Source organism: Coregonus lavaretus (genome assembly GCF_964263955.1).
Source record: "Coregonus lavaretus genome assembly, contig: HAP1_SCAFFOLD_945, whole genome shotgun sequence".
NCBI lineage: Eukaryota > Metazoa > Chordata > Actinopteri > Salmoniformes > Salmonidae > Coregonus > Coregonus lavaretus.
Window position 1 is genome coordinate 129,870 of NW_028156931.1, and position 18,078 is coordinate 147,947.

The following is an 18,078-nucleotide window of genomic DNA, read 5'->3' on the forward strand; positions in this document are numbered from 1 at the left end:
TGGCTTCGTAAGAAGCATTTCAAGGTCCTGGAGTGGCCTAGCCAGTCTCCAGATCTCAACCCCATAGAAAATCTTTGGAGGGTGTTGAAAGTCCGTGTTGCCCAGCGACAGCCCCAAAACATCACTGCTCTAGAGGAGATCTGCATGGAGGAATGGGCCAAAATACCAGCAACAGTGTGTGAAAACCTTGTGAAGACTTACAGAAAACGTTTGACCTGTGTCATTGCCAACAAAGGGTATATAACAAAGTATTGAGAAACTTTTGTTATTGACCAAATACTTATTTTCCACCATAATTTGCAAATAAATTCATTAAAAATCCTACAATGTGATTTTCTGGATTTTTTTTCTCATTTTGTCTGTCATAGTTGACGTGTACCTATGATGAAAATTACAGGCCACTCTCATCTTTTTAAGTGGGAGAACTTGCACAATTGGTGGCTGACTAAATACTTTTTTTCCCCCCACTGTACATCCAACCTTTTTTAAAAGAATAACAATTTATTTATTTACTAGCAAGCAATGAAAATCTGCCTTGTATAAAAGAAAGTCCACAAATGCAACAATTTATTTACTGAAGTGCCATAGCCTATAGCGCTCTACACAGATCAGCTGCTTGAGCATCAAAAGGACAGTTGGAAAGAGGAGGAGATGTAGAACATTTAATAGACAGACTAAGTTAGCAAAACAATTTCTTATAATCATTAGTAAACACTCCACTATTAGGTCAAGTTTATCTACACGAAAAGAAAGTAAAACATTTTTTTTATGAATGTCGGCGTATTTAAACGGTTTTGATGATCATTTTATTTTAATGACGTCTTCATCCATAACCGTCAGTTACACAGTTATTCAATTACTGTCACAAACCTATATACAACCTTATGTTATACTAGGGAAATTGGGTTTCCATAGCTGGGGCTGACAGTGAGGACTTGTGAAGACCAGACTCAACAACCTCTGCATCATCAAAACAGCTGCTTTGTGAGAAGGTGTTAAAATTAACACACAGAGATGTTGTGCAGTGATGGGGAAAAAAAAGAAGAAAAAAAAAGTTACATATCACAATATTATTTTGGGACAATGTTATTTTGCTACTGTTGGTAGAGTAATATCATATCATGAGGTCCCTGGCAATTCCAAGCCCTACACACACACACGCACGAGCAGAAGGCAGTGTTATGTGAGAGCTGTTCAGTTGGGAGTCTGTGGTGGACAGAGACAGGACAAACCTGATCTACAACAACTCCACAGCTCAGAAACTCACTGCCCTAGGCAACAAAAAGAAGAACCCTGCATTGTGATGTTACAATTGCACAGGACAGAACTCTCGCACAGGAGTTCTTTATGATGTCTCAATCACAGGACAGAACTCTCGCACAGGAGTTCTTTATGATGTCTCAATCACAGGACAGAACTCTCGCACAGGAGTTCTTTATGATGTCTCAATCACAGGACAGAACTCTCGCACAGGAGCTCTTTATGATGTCTCAATCACAGGACAGAACTCTTGCAATGGAGCTCTTGATGTCACAATTAGGGTTGCAAAATTCCCAAAACGTTCAATAAATTCCCTGGTTTTCCAGAAATCCTGGTTGGAGGATTCTGTATTTCCTGCTTATTACCTCCTGATTCCGGGAATCTTCCAAATGGGATTTTGTGAAAACCAAGGAATTTATTGACAGTTCCTGGAATTTTTCAACTGTAGTCACAGGTGCTGTTCTTGATGTCACAGGTGCTGTTCTTGATGTCACAGCCACACAGGACATTCCTCTGATTTCACAATAGCACAGGTGATCTCTGAGAAATCAGTCACACAGGCACAAAGTGACATTTGCAATGTCACAAACAAGGGTGATGATGTCACGGGGGGCGTGTCTGTCTTACCTTCTAGGCTGAGAGCGCAGGTCCTCCTCCCCACTGCCGGACTCCTGAGGAGAGAAACACACAGCCGGTTAACACAGCACACAGCCGGTTAACACAGCACACAGCCGGTTAACACAGCACACAGCCGATTAACACAGCACACAGCCGGTTAACACAGCACACAGCCGGTTAACACAACACACAGCCGGTTAACACAGCACACAGCCGGTTAACACAGCACACAGCCGGTTAACACAGCACACAGCCGGTTAACACAGCACACAGCCGGTTAACACAGCACACAGCCGGTTAACACAGCACACAGCCGGTTAACACAACACACAGCCGGTTAACACAGCACACAGCCGGTTAACACAGCACACAGCCGGTTAACACAGCACACAGCCGGTTAACACAACACACAGCCGGTTAACACAACACACAGCCGGTTAACACAACACAGCACAGCACACAGCCGGTTAACACAGCACACAGCCGGTTAACACAGCACACAGCCGGTTAACACAACACACAGCCGGTTAACACAACACAGCACAGCACACAGCCGGTTAACACAACACATAACACACAGTATCAGTGTGGTCAGCTAGTCTAGCGAATGATCAACTCTCACACATACAAGTAACAGAGAATGACTACAACAGGCTGCAGTCCAACTACCCCCATTAGAGAAGAGAGACAGGCTGCAGTCCAACTACCCCTATTAGAGCAGAGAGAGGCTGCAGTCCAACTACCCCTATTAGAGCAGAGAGACAGGCTGCAGTCCAACTACCCCTATTAGAGCAGAGAGACAGGCTGCAGTCCAACTACCCCTATTAGAGCAGAGAGACAGGCTGCAGTCCAACTACCCCCATTAGAGAAGAGAGACAGGCTGCAGTCCAACTACCCCCATTAGAGAAGAGAGACAGGCTGCAGTCCAACTACCCCATTAGAGCAGAGAGACAAGCTGCAGTCCAACTACCCCTATTAGAGCAGAGAGAGGCTGCAGTCCAACTACCCCTATTACAGCAGAGAGAGGCTGCAGTCCAACTACCCCCATTAGAGCAGAGAGACAGGCTGCAGTCCAACTACCCCTATTAGAGCAGAGAGAGGCTGCAGTCCAACTACCCCTATTAGAGCAGAGAGACAGGCTGCAGTCCAACTACCCCCATTAGAGCAGAGAGACAGGCTGCAGTCCAACTACCCCTATTAGAGCAGAGAGACAGGCTGCAGTCCAACTACCCCTATTAGAGCAGAGAGACAGGCTGCAGTCCAACTACCCCCATTAGAGCAGAGAGACAGGCTGCAGTCCAACTACCCCTATTAGAGCAGAGAGACAGGCTGCAGTCCAACTACCCCCATTAGAGCAGAGAGACAGGCTGCAGTCCAACTACCCCCATTAGAGCAGAGAGACAGGCTGCAGTCCAACTACCCCCATTAGAGCAGAGAGACAGGCTGCAGTCTAACTACCCCTATTAGAGCAGAGAGACAGGCTGCAGTCCAACTACCCCTATTAGAGCAGAGAGACAGGCTGCAGTCCAACTACCCCATTAGAGCAGAGAGAGGCTGCAGTCCAACTACCCCTATTAGAGCAGAGAGACAGGCTGCAGTCCAACTACCCCTATTAGAGCAGAGAGACAGGCTGCAGTCCAACTACCCCTATTAGAGCAGAGAGACAGGCTGCAGTCCAACTACCCTATTAGAGCAGAGAGACAGGCTGCAGTCTAACTACCCCTATTAGAGCAGAGAGAGGCTGCAGTCCAACTACCCCTATTAGAGCAGAGAGACAGGCTGCAGTCCAACTACCCCTATTAGAGCAGAGAGACAGGCTGCAGTCCAACTACCCCTATTAGAGCAGAGAGACAGGCTGCAGTCCAACTACCCCTATTAGAGCAGAGAGACAGGCTGCAGTCCAACTACCCCTATTAGAGCAGAGAGACAGGCTGCAGTCCAACTACCCCTATTAGAGCAGAGAGACAGGCTGCAGTCCAACTACCCCTATTAGAGCAGAGAGACAGGCTGCAGTCCAACTACCCCATTAGAGAAGAGTTAGAGAGACGAGCCATTCAGCCTGGATTCAATTTGCTCTCCAGGAAAATGACCTCAGTCCGTTTATAAGGCGCGGTCCGAGAGAGAAACCCACCCAAACACAGACCCACCTCTAGTTCAGTAGGTTTCTGACAAGATAAGATCCTCTGGGTCCAATTTGAGTGTTCTTCCTGACTGTCACTGACCTGGTACACATCTCAGCTGATCTCCATAGTAACAACACAGATATAACAAGTTATATCTACCAGTATAATATAATATAATATAATATATATATATATATATATATCTCACATAAGAGAGAACCATTCATGTTTAGACTGAGGGAAGAAATCATGGCCAGAGCCTCAGCCTTCAAAATAGAAATTCATGAAGAGTGGGGAGACGGGTGTGGGTCAGGGTTACTATTGTGGACACATACAGCCAATTCAAATGCAGTGTGTGTTGGCCAGTGTGGTCAGATACCCAGGGAGTGGCCAGGCTGTTGTGTTTGTCTAGACAGGAAGTGGCCAGGCTGTTGTGTTTGTCTAGACAGGAAGTGAGAGGAGTAGCACAGATTCCCCAGTCGGGACATTTACATACATGCAAAACCCTCAGGGTTTGTTTTTCAGTGTGTATGGAAATGTGTTTTGTGTGTGTCAGCCATAATGTGTGTGTGTGTGTGTGTCAGTCATAATGTGTGTGTGTGTTTTAAGGCGTCTGCAGGATAGGACAGGTAGGAAAACAGAGCAGGCAGCAGAGAGATGAGGTGAATCCTCCACCGCCCTCAGCCATTCAACATCTTCCACTTGGACCATTTACCCTATTAGTCAGAGAAGGAAGGGTGTAGTTATCTACTGAGTGCAGGCTTCCCTCGACTCCATGGACTCTTCCAGCAGCAGAGTGTGTGTGTGTGTGTGTGTCTGGCTCTCAAAGGCCCTCATTGTCAAGGCAACACAGCATTGGAGCTGGCCAGGTTCACCACAGGGTTCCAGAGAGAGAGAGAGAGAGAGAGAAAGAACATCCAGCGGGCATCTCTCAAGACACCTCACAGTCAGGATGTCACACACACACACACACCACACTGAGCCGTGGGACACAGCGTGTGTGTGTGTGACAGAGAGAGTATGTGTTATGTGTGTGTATGGGGCAAGGGAGTGTGCAAGGCAAGGCTATCATCTGAACTAATTCACAGAACCTGTTTGGTGGGGGGGGAATGCAGAGAGAGACGTCAATGACCGGGTCTCGTACAAGATCACAAATGCTGGCAAGGAACATTCTCCCCCCATACCTCTAACTCAGCACTGTCGTTGACTCCAAACTGGCTCAACTGGTCATAAGACAGTTCAAGGATACGGACTGACAACAAGAACCATGGTGGTGGTTTTTAGGTTGGGTTGGGGAGGGTGAGGGTAGAGGTGTGTATGAGTGGGTGAGGGTAGAGGTGTGGGTGAGTGGGTGAGGGTAGAGGTGTGTGTGAGGGTAGAGGTGTGTGTGAGTGGGTGAGGGTAGAGGTGTGGGTGAGTGGGTGAGGGTAGAGGTGTGGGTGAGTGGGTGAGGGTAGAGGTGTGGGTGAGGGTAGAGGTGTGGGTGAGTGGGTGAGGGTGGAGGTGTGGGTGAGGGTAGAGGTGTGGGTGAGGCTAGAGGTGTGTGTGAGGGTAGAGGTGTGGGTGAGGGTAGAGGTGTGGGTGAGGCTAGAGGTGTGTGTGAGTGGGTGGGAGCTGGGTGACCAAGGGACAACATTTTTGTAAACACCTTTGCCTTAGTTTGAGAGAGGCTCTTCTTGCAACTAAACTGTTACGCCACAAACAAGAGCTGCTTCCCTGATATGCTGACAGACTGACTCACTAGAGCACTAACACTCAACCTCTGGCAGCAGTTTCAGAATCAGAATTACCTTTATTCGCCAAGTATATTTAAATGTGATTCTGAAACAGCCGCCAGGAGGTTATGATTGATTGTGATAGTGAGTTTGTGGTGTTGACCGGTGTTAGACACGTGTGTGCTTGGCGGTGCAGCGCTTCAGTGTTTTATACTTTAAAAAAAAAAAATTACATTAATATTTCTAAGACACTAACATTTCATACTTTTAAAACTTTTGTTTTCGGGACCACGTTGTTGGTGCTGCTGCTTTCAACATGCCGTGTTCGGCTGGACTGTTTCAGTCTCCTGGAGCTAGCGTTAGCAGGCTAGCTTCGACTATCTAGGACACCTGGCTGTAACCGGCAAAGCTTGTCTCACGTCGCGGATGGCTCTTGTAGCCGGGACCGCCGTTTCTGACCCGAGAATAGGCACGTCGGACTCCTCTGTTTTGGAGTCGGATCCCGAGATGGACAGCAAAGTCATAAAATGTGAGACCTGTGACATGTTGATTGTAGTCAAAGAGGAAGAGTATACTATATACACTTGTGATAAACGCAAACAGCTCCGTGTCTCAAAGGAGTGGATCATTGAGTTACTGGAGGAGAATAGGCTCCTAAGAGAACGTCTCGCTCTGGCTAAGAAGACTTCAATACTGCATGCTGTGTTTGATGCGGAAATTCTACACGACCGAGGGGATAATCCAGGGTGCTCTATGAGATTGGGCTCCTCTGCAGTAGCTACTGAGGATACTACCTTGGACCACTTTCCCGTTTTAAACACATCCCACCGATGAGAATCAGATCATTTTGCTCTACTCCATCTACTCGGAAGCAAAGTGGAATAATTTCAACGCATCCTCCTTCTCGTCCAGATCTAACCGTCTTTCAGTTCTGAGCCCCCTAACTTCACCGGCTCTAACCGTTTTTCAGCTCTGAGCCTCCTAACTTCACCTGGACCCTCCGATGGGGATTTACGCCGCTCCCCCGAACTCACCCTCTCCTGGATGACTAAAAATCGGCCATTTCCTGATATTTTTGTTGTTGTATTTTATTAGGATCCCCATTAGCTGTTTGCGAAAACAGCAACTACTCTTCCTGGGGTCCACACAAAACATGACATAATACAGAACATTAATAGACAAGAACCGCTCAAGGACAGAACGACATCAATTAAAAAATGGCCCACGTAGCCTACATATCAACACATACACACAAACGATTTAGGTAAAATAGGGGAGAGGCGTTGTGCCGTGAGGTGTTGCTTTATATGTTTTTTGAAACCAGGGTTTGCTCTTCTTTTGAGCAATATGAGATAGAAGGAGTTCCATGCAATAATGTCTCTATATAAAATACTGTACGCTTTCTTGAATTTGTTCTGGATTTGGGGACTGTGAAAAGACCCCTGGTGGCATGTCTGCTGGGGTAAGTGTGTGTGTCAGAGCTGTGTGTAAGTTGACAATGCAAACAATTTGGGATTTTCAACACATTAATGTTTCTTATAAAAAGAAAGAGTGATGCAGTCAGTCTCTCCTCAACTCTTAGCCAAGAGAGACTGGCACGCATAGTATTTATATTAGCCCTCTGATTACAATGAAGAGCAAGACATGCCACTCTGTTCTGGACCAGCTGCAGCTTAACTAGGTCTTTCCTTGCAGCACTGGACCACACGACTGGACAACAATCAAGATTAGACAAAACTAGAGTCTGCAGAACTTGCTTTTTGGAGTGTGGTGTCAAAAAAAGCAGAGTCTCTTTATTACGGACAGACCTCTCCCCATCTTTACAACCATTTAATCTACATGTTTTGACCATGACAGTTTACAATCTAAGGTAACAACTTGTTCAACAGCCACACCATTCATTACCAGATTCAGCTGAGGTCTAGAACTTAGGGAATTATTTGTACCAAATCCAATTATCTTAGTTTCAGAGATGTTCAGGACCAGTTTATTACTGGCTACCCATTCCAAAACAGACTACAACTCTTTGTTAAGGGTTTCAGTGACTTCATTAGCTGTGGTTGCTGATGTGTATATGGTTGAATCATCAGCAAACATGGACACACATGCTTTGTTTAATGCCAGTGGCAGGTCATTGGTAAAAATAGAAAAGAGTAGAGGGCCTAGAGAGCTGCCCTGCGGTACACCACACTTTACATGCTTGACATTAGAGAAGCTTCCATTAAAGAAAACCCTCTGAGTTCTATTAGATCGATAGCTCTGAATCCACAATATGGCAGAGGTTGAAAAGCCATAACACATAAGTTCTCTCAACAACAGGTTATGGTCAATAATGTCAAAGTCTGCGCTGAAATCTAACAGTACAGCTCCCACAATCTTCTTATTATCAATTTCTTTCAACCAATCATCAGTCATTTGTGTCAGAGCAGTACATGTTGAGTGCCCTTCTCTATAAGCATGCTGAAAGTCTGTTGTTAATTTATTTACAGAGAAGCATTGTAATTGGTCAAACAAATTTTTTTCCAACAGTTATCTAAGAGCTGGTAGCAAGCTGATAGGTCTGCTGTTAGAACCAGTAAAGGCTGCTTTACCACTCTTGGGTAGCGGAATGACTTTTGCTTCCCTCCAGGCCTGAGGACAAAGACTTTCCTCTAGGCTCAGATTAAAGATATGACAGATAGGAGTGGCTATAGAGGCAGCTACCATCCTCAGTAGCTTTCCATCTAAGTTGTCAATGCCAGGAGGTTTGTCTTTATTGATCAATAACAATTTTTCCACCTCTCCCACATTAACGTTTACAAAATTCAAACTTGCAATGCTTTTCTTTCATGATTATTTTTTTTATACATAAGTATGACGGCTCACTGTTCGTTGTTGGCATTTCCTGCCTAAATTTGGCCACTTTTCCAATGAAGTAATCATTAAAATGATTGGCAACATCAAATGGTTGTGATGAATATGCCATCTGATTCAATGAAAGATGGAGTTGAATTAGTCTTTCTTCCCATAATTTCATTTAAAAGTACTCCAAAGTTTCTTTATATCATTGATCTTGGCTTCATAATACAGTATTCTTCTTTCTGTTGAGTTTAGTCATATCATTTCTCAATTTGCGGTAAGCCAGACCTGTTAGCCACTCCTTATGCCCCATCTCTTTCAACCATACAATTGTTCAATTTCTCATCAAACCATGAAGCTTTAACAGTTCTTAACAATCAGTTTCTTAACAGCTGCATGTTTATCAATAATTGGAAGAAGCTATTTCATAAATTCATCAAGTGCAGTGTCTGGATGCTCCTTATTAATCACATCAGACCAACAAATATTTTTAACATTACCCACATAACAGTCACAACAAAATCTTTTGTATGATCTCTTCTAAACTATTTTGGGCCCAGCTTTTGGAACTTTGGCTTTCCTGGATATATGATCACTGGGTACAGATACAGCTTTAGAACAATGTTCTACAATATAAGAAAAAATGTGATCAATACATGTGGCTGATCTTGTTCCTGTAGTGTTTGTAAACACTCTAGTATGTTGATTAATAACCTGAACCAGATTACAGGCACTGGTTTACAGTGAGAAGCTTCCTCTTGAGCGGACAGCTTGATGAAAACCAATCAATATTTAGGTCCCCAAGAAAGTAGACCTCTCTGTTTACATCACATACACTATCAAGCATTTCACACGTTATTTAGATACTGACTGTTAGCACTTGGTGGCCTATAGCAACACCCCAAAAATAAAAAGGCTTTCGATGTGCCAAGTGAACCTGCAACCACAACACCTCAATAACACTTGACATAAGATCTTCTCTAAGCATTACAGGGATATGGCTCTGAATATATACAGCAACACCTCCCCCATAAGCATTGCTGTCTCTTCTATAGATGTTATATCCTTGACCATCACACTCTTATTCAAAGGTTGACTGAAATAGGCCTGGATCAGGCTTTTTGCAAGTGGTTTGATAATTATCTGTCAGATAGGACTCAACGTGTGATTTCTGATGGTGTGAAGTCTAGTTTCCTTGATAATAAAAAAGGTGCAGGGGTCGGTACTGGGACCTGTTCTCTTTACTATTTATATAAATAATATTGGTCTATCTGTTAAAACTTGTCATATTCCTCTGTATGCAGATGACACTGTTATATACAGTGCATCCGGAAAGTATTCAGACCCCTTGATGATTTCCACATTTTGATACAGCCTTATTCTAAAATTGATTAAATTGTTATTTTCCCCTCATCAATCTACACACAATACCCCATAATGACAAAGCAAAAACAGGTTTAGACATTTTTGCAAATGTATACGAAATAAAAAATGGAAATATCATATTTACATAACTATTCAGACCCTTTACTCAGTACTTTGTTGAAGCACATTTACAGCCTCGAGTCTTCTTGGGTATGACCCTACAAGCTTGGCACACCTGTATTTGGGTATTTTCTCCCATTCTTCTCTGCAGATCCTCTCAAGCTCTGTCAGGTTGGATGGGGAGCGGGCTGTCATGTGCCTTTTACTGAGGAGTGGCTTCCGTCTGGCCACTCTACCATAAAGACCTGATTGGTGGAGTGCTGCAGAGATGGTTGTCCTTCTGGAAGGTTCTCCCATCTCCACAGAAGAACTCTAGAGCTCTGTCAGAATGACCATAGGGTTCTTGGTCACCTCCCTGACCATGGCCCTTCCCCCTCGGTTGCTCAGTTTGGCCAGGCGGCCAGCTCTAGGAAGAGTCTTGGTGGTTCCAAACGTCTTCCATTTAAGAATGATGGAGGCCACTGTGTTCTTGGGGACCTTCAATGCTGCAGAAATGTGTTGGTACCCTTCCCCAGATCTGTGGCTCGAGACAATCCTGTCTCTGAGCTCTACGGACAATTCCTTCGACCTCATGGCTTGGTGTTTGCTCTGACATACACTGTCAACTGTGGGACCTTATATTAGATAGGTGTGTGCCTTTCCAAATCATTTCCAATCAACTGAATTTACCACAGGTGGACTCCAATCAAGTTGTAGAAACATCTCAAGGATGATCAATGGAAACAGGATGCACCTGAGCCCAATTTCGAGTCTCATAGCAAAGGGTCTGAATACTTATGTAAATAATGTATTTTTGTTTTGTATTTTTTATAAATTAGCAAAAATGTCTAAACCTTTGTCATTATGGATATTGTGTGTAGATTGATGAGGAAATGTTTTTATTTAATCAATTTTAGAATAAGGCAGTAACGTCACAAAATACGGAAAAGATCAAGCGGTCTGAATATTTTCCGAAGGCACTGTATGCCATTGACCCAACTGTGGACCAGGCTATGTTAAAAACTGCAATGTGACTTTGTTGCCTTGTTAAAACAGCAATGTGACTTTGTTGCCTTGTTAAAACAGCAAAGTGACTTTGTTGCCTTGTTAAAAACAGCAAAGTGACTTTGTTGCCTTGTTAAAAACAGCAATGTGACTTTGTTGCCTTGTTAAAAACAGCAATGTGACTTTGTTGCCTTGTTAAAAACAGCAATGTGACTGTTGCCTTGTTAAAAACAGCAATGTGACTTTGTTGCCTTGTTAAAAACAGCAATGTGACTTTGTTGCCTTGTTAAAACAGCAATGTGACTTTGTTGCCTTGTTAAAACAGCAAAGTTACTTTGTTGCCTTGTTAAAAACAGCAATGTGACTTTGTTGCCTTGTTAAAAACAGCAATGTGACTTTGTTGCCTTGTTAAAACAGCAAAGTGACTTTGTTGCCTTGTTAAAAACAGCAATGTGACTTTGTTGCCTTGTTAAAAACAGCAATGTGACTTTGTTGCCTTGTTAAAAACAGCAATGTGACTTTGTTGCCTTGTTAAAAACAGCAATGTGACTTTGTTGCCTTGTTAAAAACAGCAATGTGACTTTGTTGCCTTGTTAAAAACAGCAATGTGACTTTGTTGCCTTGTTAAAACAGCAAAGTGACTTTGTTGCCTTACAGAAAACTCTGGTTGGTTTAAAAATTGTACTTAAGTTGGGAAAGACTAAACATGTTGTTCTCTAATTCTCGCAAAAATAAAATGTTTCAGATGAACTACATATTTATTAATTGGATGGTTCACCCATCGATTGGGTTCAATCCTAGAAATATCTGGTTATTTGGACAAAGACTTAATAAGGAAAGATTTAAGATTTAAAGTGGGCATATTTTTTTTATATAAATATATTTTGCCTCTCCCTAAATAGCAGGAAGCAGATTGTACAGTCAACTTTCCTGCCAGTTCTTTACTATAGTGAAACCATTTACCAGAATGCATTAGCTCTTAATCCTTTGGATGCCATCTACTATAGCGCCCTTCGTTTTATCACAGGTGACAGTTTTAATCCTCACCACTGCATCCTGTATCAAAAGGTTGTCTGGTCCTCATTAAAGTCTCAGTAGATCACTTCACTATTCCATTTCTGTTTACAAAGCTCTACTACACAAGCTTCTGACTTACCTAACTGAAGTATAAAAACATGAGATACCAAACCCGCTCGCAGGATTGGTTAACTCTTCAGGTCCCTCTGGTCTCGACCAATTTAGGTAAAATCCTCCTTTAGTTTTAGTGCCCCCCATTGTTGGAATAACCTACAAAATTACTTGCATCTTGATTCTCTGGTGCTGCTAGGGCAGTTTAGGACTCTGGTGTTGAATTAATTCATTGAGGATTGCAGTTTTTTTTTCGATTGATCATAGCGGTTTATTTGTTGAAATTGTGGTGTTGAGGTTGTGCCTTGTGGTTAATTTTATTCTTGCTTTATTTGTAATGTTAATTTTTCTTCCTGTTTGTGAGAAAATGTTTTTACTCAGGGCACCATTGGGAATGAGACCCTGGTCTCGATTAGGTTACCCTGAATAAATAAAAGCGAATAAATAAAAAGTTATGACTAAATCAAGCATCCATCAAGGCGTTACTGACAATATGGGCCATCGTGTTCTGATAACATCTATCGGAATTCCTACCTCTCCACTTTGACCCGACCGACTGGTTTAGATGAAAACACAGAATAGGAGAGCTAACGCACAACTTGCTGTGTTCAAGTAAATGGTGAAAATGTGGATGATGTTTTTGTCTTTTGTAAAAAAAACTGTTGCTGTGGTTTCTTATTATCTAGTTTGTGAGAAATGTAGAATAAGAGTACTCGTAAGCCAGAGCGCCCAGACCAGGGGAGAAGTGGACCAGGGGACCAGGGGAGAAGTGGACCAGGGGAGAAGCGGACCAGGGGAGAAGTGCACCACTAGTATTGTTCCACTTTTCTCGAGCTGAAGAGAAGAAAAAAAATGGAGGAATTGGAACTGACCCTCTCCATCTTCGGAGGATGCAGCGTTTAAAGACTTGTTGGTTGACTTGTGAAGCGCTTTGAGATTCTATGAAAAGCGCTATAGAAAAGTAGTACATTATTATTAATAACAATACTTGGCCCCAAATTATCCTACACCAGGCCGTCGGCCTGGGAGAATGGAACCCCTTATCTCAAAATTCCCTGTAGATCTTCTGCACTAAAATCTCTCACACCCAAATATTTATCTGCTGCTGCAACTACCTCATCGATCTTCTGTGATTTCCGCTCCATCAGTGCAGTTGATCACCATGGCTATAAACACAAGAAATCCAACCTTACTAAAACATCCTCTCTGGATCTCTCTCTTCAGGCCTACTCTCTGGGAGGCTCCCAGTCGTCTCCCTCACCCTTGGTCTATCCTCTACTCTCTTCACTGCTTCAGCATAGGAAACTTTCTGCCCCACTCAAACTCTGGCAATCTCAACGTGTCTCCGTCTCTCACAGGGGCACTTCGGATCTCCAGCTGAATGGGCGTCCCCACAGTTGACACACAGTGCTTTCTCTATTCCAACTGTACACTCCCTCTAACTATGACCTCCTGCACATCTCCCTTCTACACACTGCTGAAACGTGTCCCAATCCTTGGCAGCTAAAGCACCGAAGCGGGTTCGGAACATAGGCCCTCACGGAATAGTAAATATAACCTAACCTGACCTTATCAGGTAGAAACACTGTTTCAAAACTCAAGACAGACAGGGTATTCTCAGTCCCTCCTTTGCCACCGGGTCTACATCTCACCAAACAGTGGTTGTCACAAACACTAGGAATATTCCTTTTCATTTGATCCACCTCTACACTCAACGCTATCCCACTGATCACCCCTTTTATCTGCGCCCTGCTCCGGAGAGCAAAGCACACCACAGGTTGAGACCCGAGCTGCGTGACTCGAAGTGACGGCTTCCTCTGGGAACTGGATACACAAAGAATCTAAACAATTCCACTTCTCGAAACTCACAGATTCCATTCCCAGTTTGTCCTTCACCCAGCCCGACACAATGTATGGGTCAGACAAAAAGCAGAAATCCACGCTTTCCAAAAATCTCACTCCTACCGGTCCAGAATCATCTCTGTTAGGATTCTCAGGGTAAACGTTGGAAGTGTCCACTACACCTGTTGCCACAGGTAGGCACACTTCATCCTGGACTGGCTCAACCTCAGAGCGCTCACCCCTGCCGTCTGACTCCATTTCCAGATCAACAAGGTTCTCAAGAGAGCATGAAGACATACAAGTCATATTTGTTGGTTTGTAAATCAGGAGACGTAGGTATGTACGCCTCAAACTAAGGTGTATCCTCAGGAAACGACTCTCTGATCTTAACAGCTCCATTCTAATGCTTTCGCGTCACTGCAAACAAAACCACCCCACATTTCATCTTTGTATGTTGGGCAAATACTTATCTGGCTCTTCAGGCAGCCTAAAACAACTTTGCCAGAAATAAATTCAGCTGCTCTATCGATCGCGCCAATGTTCAGCAAAGAACAACAGTGTGCAACTGCAGAACGCCCCCCTAGTTAGCTAGCCAGCACACGGTGTCGCCTCCTGCCTGCTGTGCACTGGAGTCCTCCTTTGGACTAGCTGGCTAATCTAGCACACAGTGTCATTCCGCTCCCGCCTGCCGAACACCTGCCCTCGCTGTCGTTAACAGAACTGCAGGAAAACAGTGCCCAAAAATACAGGGGGCGAAGGACACTCTACCGGAGTGTACTAGCTATAGCTAGCTACCACTGTCGCCCCTGCCTCTTCTTCTTCTCTGGGGTTTATCGGTGGTTGGCATCCAACATTATGGTGCATTACCGCCATCTACTGTACTGGAGTGCCGCTGCCTATGTACCGGAGTGACAAACGGAGCAATAGAAGTATAAGTAGGGGTTCCCTGCAGGTGCAGGAACGCCCACATGCAGGAACGCCCACATGCAGGAACGCCCACATGCAGGAACGCCCCGAATTGCGGGCTGCAGTTGCACCCTTCTCGCATAAAACTGGTTTGATAAAGTGTTTTAGGCCTGTATGAGTCAGCCAAGTACCTCAACTCCTCCACAGAGTTGAGCGCAGACTATCGTTTTTTTATTTATTTATGAACTTCCAGCTCCTTCGATTCGCTCTGTGTCGATCCTTCAAAAAATTGTAAGTCTTAAACCCTTACCGTGTACCTATGTTTGTCCTCTGTTGTTGTGTGGCATCCATACTTTTTAATAAAACGTTAATCAAATGGGCAATTCCAAGGTGACAGAATTACGCTGACTCAGTTTCTTCACCTTAAAATGCCAAACAAAAACCATTGATTTCAAAGTTTAACAAGCCCAACAACACTGTGCACAATAACTACTTTTAACAATTTCCCCAAATGTACAAAAACTAATTAAGTGAAAGATCTGTGTAGATGCAAACTTTGGTAACAGTACTACGGTAGAATCTCCCTCAGGTTATGCGACCACGTTTTCCAAAAACTCTGAAATATCAGCTATGACATTGCACCTTGACTTTGAAACACTAGGTCACAGAATTACGGTAACAGAATTACGGTAACAGAATTATGGTAACATAATTACATCATGGTTCCCTGATCTGTACTACACAGAAATGCATCATTATGGATATGAACGACATTCTCCTCACGTGTCAATAGTTTCGACATCACAGCAGAGCACAGTGCAGTACAATACAGCAGAGCACAGTGCAGTACAATACAGCAGAGCACAGTGCAGTACAATACAGCAGAGTAGAGTAGAGTTCAGTACAGTATACTGTACTATAAGTGCTGCATTATACTGTACTATCCAAACTTGTGAAACATACGTCTATCATAGGTTCAGTTCGGTCCGTCTGTGGACGTTAACATCAAGGCCAGGGTGGACTGTCAAATGTAAACGTCCATGGAGGTCCGGTGTCGGTCGGTGCTCAGCGGGTGAGGATGCTGTTTACAGTAAATGGAAAGAGCAGGGGCTCATGGGTAGGTGTCAGTAAGAGCTGGGAGACATTAACTGGAGAGTGAGAGAGAGAGAGAGGCAGAGAGAGAGAGAAAGAGAGGCAGAGAGAGAGAAAGAGAGGCAGAGAGAGAGAAAGAGAGGCAGAGAGAGAAAGAGAGGCAGAGAGAGAGAGAGAAAGAGAGGCAGAGAGGCAGAGAGAGAGAGAGAGAGAGAAAGAGAGAGAGAGGCAGAGAGAGAGAAGAAGGCAGAGAGAGAGAGAGAGAAAGAGATGCAGAGAGAGAGAGAGGCAGAGAGAGAGAGAGAGAGAGAGAGAGAGAGAGAGAGAGAGAGAGGCAGAGAGAGAGAGAGAGAGGCAGAGAGAGAGAGAGAGGCAGAGAGAGAGAGAGAGAGAGAGAGAGAGGCAGAGAGAGAGAAAGAGGCAGAGAGAGAGAAAGAGAGGCAGAGAGATAGGCAGAGAGGCAGAGAGATAGGCAGAGAGGCAGAGAGAGAGAAAGAGAGGCAGAGAGAGAGAGAGGCAGAGAGAGGCAGAGAGAGAGAGAGAGGCAGAGAGAGAGAGAGAGAGAGGCAGAGAGAGAGAGAGAGAGAGGCAGAGAGAGAGAGAAAGAGAGGCAGAGAGAGAGAAAGAGAGGCAGAGAGAGAGAAAGAGAGAGAGAGATAGGCAGAGAGGCAGAGAGAGGGAAAGAGAGAGAAAGAGAGGCAGAGAGAGAGAAAGAGAGGCAGAGAGAGAGGCAGAGAGAGAGAAAGAGAGGCAGAGAGAGAGAAAGAGAGGCAGAGAGAGAGAGGCAGAGAGAGAGAGGCAGAGAGAGAGAGAGAGAGGCAGAGAGAGAGAGAGAGAGGCAGAGAGGCAGAGATAGAGAAAGCGAGGCAGAGAGAGAGAAAGAGAGGCAGAGAGAGAGAGAAAGAGAGGCAGAGAGAGAGAGAAAGAGAGGCAGAGAGAGAGAGAAAGAGAGGCAGAGAGAGAGAGAGAGAGGCAGAGAGTGAGAAAGAGAGGCAGAGAGTGAGAAAGAGAGGCAGCGAGAGAGAAAGAGAGGCAGCGAGAGAGAAAGAGAGGCAGCGAGAGAGAAAGAGAGGCAGCGAGAGAGAAAGAGAGGCAGAGAGAGAGAAAGAGAGGCAGAGAGAGAGCGAGCTATTGTCCAGATTCAGACTGTTTTAACACTCTTGGTTTGACCACCAGACAACAGAAAGACAAAGCAAACAGTTATGAGCTGAACATAACAGTATGCCAGTGGAAGGGAGGACAGCAGCAGGTGACCCAACTGTGGTTTGTGACTATTGGGATTTCCCATTGAAGCCAATTCAGTTGCAGTGATTTTGTGTAATTCTGTTACCAATTTGGTAAATATGTTCACAAATTGGCAACAGAATTACGAGTTTTAATCACTTAATAATTCCTAAACAAAATTGAAATCAGTATGGTAGGTCTACCATTACTTGTTACCTCTGTAAAGTTTCATTATCCTCCCTCCTCATGAGGAGAGATGTTTGAAAAGTAACGGAATTACAAGGCAATATTTCTTAAACTTACAGAAGGTAAAACAATTTCTCCAAAACGAAATATAAGTGCTGATATAAGTTCACGTCAACATATGTGTTTTGATGTATTTCTGATACCTTTTAAGACTTTCCTGGTAGATGTTTTCTAAAAGACCCCTTTTCCCTCAGTTTATCCAGAAATCAAAGCCTTCATTTATGACTACTTTTTAGAGATGGAAAATGGCTGAAAAAGTAACACTATATATACAAAAGTATGTGGACACCCCTTCAAATTAGTGGATTCGGCTATTTCAGCCACACCCGTTGCTGACAGGTGTATAAAATCGAGCACACCGCCATGCAATCTCCATAGACAAACATTGGCAGTAGAACAGCCTTACTGAAGAGCTCAGTGACTTTCAACATGGCACCGTCATAGGATGCCACCTTTCCAACAAGTCAGTTCGTCAAATGTCTGCCTTGCTAGAGCTGCCCCGGTCAACTGTAAGTGCTGTTATTGTGAAGTGGAAACGTCTAGGAGCAACAAAGGCTCAGCCACGAAGTGGTAGGCCACACAAGCTCACAGAATGGGACCGCTGTCCTCGGTTGCAA

At 44.2% G+C, this 18,078-nt stretch overlaps 1 protein-coding gene across 1 annotated transcript in view; it reads right to left on the bottom strand.

The window, feature by feature from the left end:
• Window positions 1-18,078, bottom strand: part of LOC311119579 (uncharacterized protein) — a gene marked incomplete at its 5' end in the record, with an annotated part of 52,927 nt that overhangs the window by 33,969 nt on the left and 880 nt on the right. Inside the window, one exon of the mRNA XM_084194254.1 lies at window positions 1,888-1,931. Coding sequence (XP_084050380.1) covers window positions 1,888-1,931 — 44 coding nt within the window. The remainder of the gene's footprint in view (window positions 1-1,887; window positions 1,932-18,078) is intronic.